General features: G+C 46.6%; 1 protein-coding gene across 18 annotated transcripts in view; it reads left to right on the top strand.

Annotated features, from left to right (window-relative positions):
- The window catches only part of LOC134436989 (ankyrin-2-like), a 302,705-nt gene that overhangs the window by 230,666 nt on the left and 69,539 nt on the right, over nt 1-2,500 (top strand). For all 18 annotated transcript variants that reach the window (XM_063186396.1, XM_063186395.1, XM_063186404.1 and 15 more), the window contains one exon: nt 1,940-2,137. In XM_063186396.1, the coding sequence (XP_063042466.1) occupies nt 1,940-2,137 (198 nt within the window). The remainder of the gene's footprint in view (nt 1-1,939; nt 2,138-2,500) is intronic.

Below are 2,500 nucleotides of genomic sequence, written 5' to 3' on the forward strand. Positions count from 1 at the left end.
ACACACACACACACACACACACAGACATACCTTTTCTAGCCCGGACCAAGGTATGCACACATGCATGAGCACACCGTACGCACGCGCCCACACACACACACACACACACACACACACACACACACACACACACACACACACACACACACACACACACACACACACACACACACACACACACACACACACACACACACACACACACACACACACACACACACACACACACACACACACACACACACACACACACACACACAGAGAAGCAAACATAATCATGCACAATAATATGCTTGCACTCACACAATACACAAAATACACTATCACATGCTCAAAAAGAGGGTGCACTCACACACGCGCGTTCACACACACACACGCGCGCGCAAGCAAGCACGCACACACGCACGCATGCAAGCACGCACACACGCATACATACACACACATACACACACACAAGAATAAAATAAACCTGCCACCGAGGCAACAGCAAGACAATACCTACCCGTATGCTTGCAACATCATACCCAGTCATTGCACAGCTTTCCTTTTCTAAAATGCATAAATAGGTGTTTACCCCTCTGCGAGTGTAAGCAGTTCTGCTTCCTCCTGCATAGGAATTATGTTGAGAATGAAAATTAGGAGGACCTTTTGTAATAAATCATTCAGTAGCTGAATGCAGACAATTCTCTTGTCTTATTCCCATTTTCACTGTCTGTCCCTCTCTCCTTTTTCTTTTCTTTCTTTCTTTCTTTCTTTCTTTCTTTCTTTCTTTCTTTCTTTCTTTCTTTCTTTCTTTCTTTCTTTCTTTCTTTCTTTCTTTCTTTCTTTCTTTCTTTCTTTCGTCACCCCTCATCACACACACAGAAAAGGCTGCTCCCATTACAGCACAAGGCGCTGTTTGATGATGTCACTCTGGGCTACCTAACTGTCTTCCTCTCTGTCCTGCCCACACCAGATTGGCAGTAGTTTTTTTCTGAGGACAGCGACGCCACAGATGGTTAAACTCGGCTTCTGAAGCGCGAAAATGCTCTGCTGTGCCCTGACAAAAAAACATCCCTAACCCTAATCTGTCAGTAAAGCAATGTTACAGTAAAGTAGCACCTGCTACTTTACTTTTGCGCAGAACAGCAAAAGGGAATAAGCATGGGAATGATGGATTTTTTTGCGAAATTGTGTCACAGGACGTTGAGGAGCTATGTGTTAAATTGCCAAGGCGTAGTGCACACACACGATAGCCGGTTCAAATCGGCAAGGTTACTGGTGTCACTGTCCTAGAAAAAATAGCCACCAGAATGGCCTGTCCCCACTACATAGGGCGGATGATGTCACTCTGGACTAACCTAACTGTCTTCCTCTCTCTCATACCCACACCTGAGGTCCTCCCCATTCTCCTAACTCCCGACCTCCCTTGTGCTTGTGGCCTCCTAGATGACGTCATTGACCACAGAAGCTTAATTCTCGCAAAAATCTCGCAAAAGCACAATTCAAAGGTCATTCTCTCATTTGCAATCGGGACGCTGAATTGGGGAAAAGTCCCCCAAATGTTGTTTTGGCTAGGCTGCCAGCGGGCAGGAGCGAAGAGCGAGGTCAGAGATTCTTTAAGTATATAGAGATATGCCAACATAATAGGTTTCTATGGGCACCTAACATGACCAGGTTCCGGTCTGCCTAAAGGGCCGTGTCATAATGCTCCTACAATGAATAGAACAGTCCTTAGGGCTGCCTAGGTCTGCCTAAAGGGGGCCATAATAGAACCAGGAAACAATGGGCCAATGGAACCTCTCTCTCTCTACTCTCTCTGGCGAGGTCATAAGCATAGGTCCAGGACGGGAGTTAGGATATTGGAAAGAACCCCACTGCATATGGCACCGGTTGATGATGTCACTCGGGACTAACCTACGTCACTGTATTCCTCTCTCCTTCTTCTCCACACATACAGAATGGGCTGTCCCCACTGCATATGGCGGCGCAGGGTGACCACGTGGAGTGCGTGAAGCACCTGCTGCAGCACAAGGCGCCGGTTGATGACGTCACACTGGACTACCTGACGGCACTGCACGTGGCTGCCCATTGCGGCCACTACCGCGTAACCAAGTTGCTGCTTGACAAGAGAGCCAACCCCAACGCCCGCGCACTGGTATGGTGCCCTCCTGGTCAACTCCTGTCTTTGTTATATCCTCTCTGTAGGAGTTTCATGTACAGTTTGTTTTCATCTCAATTCTATGGTCAACTCTCTCTCTCTCTCTCTCTCTGCTCAACTCTATGCTCAACTCTAAACAAATGTTTGATTGAGTTCCTTGAGTACAATACAAATACAGTAACTTCTGGTGACCTACTGCCGTTTTGCTTTTTAGAGTAGGGGCATATACTACAAAGCTGGTTCAGGAGTCAACCAGGTTACGTTAAGAGGTAAATCATCATCTATGATTTACCTCTTAACTTAACCTGGTTGACTATAAACTATACTACAAAGCTACTTCAGGAGTCAACCAGGTTACAT

The sequence above is a fragment of the Engraulis encrasicolus genome, chromosome 21, assembly GCF_034702125.1.
Source record: "Engraulis encrasicolus isolate BLACKSEA-1 chromosome 21, IST_EnEncr_1.0, whole genome shotgun sequence".
Lineage (NCBI taxonomy): Eukaryota > Metazoa > Chordata > Actinopteri > Clupeiformes > Engraulidae > Engraulis > Engraulis encrasicolus.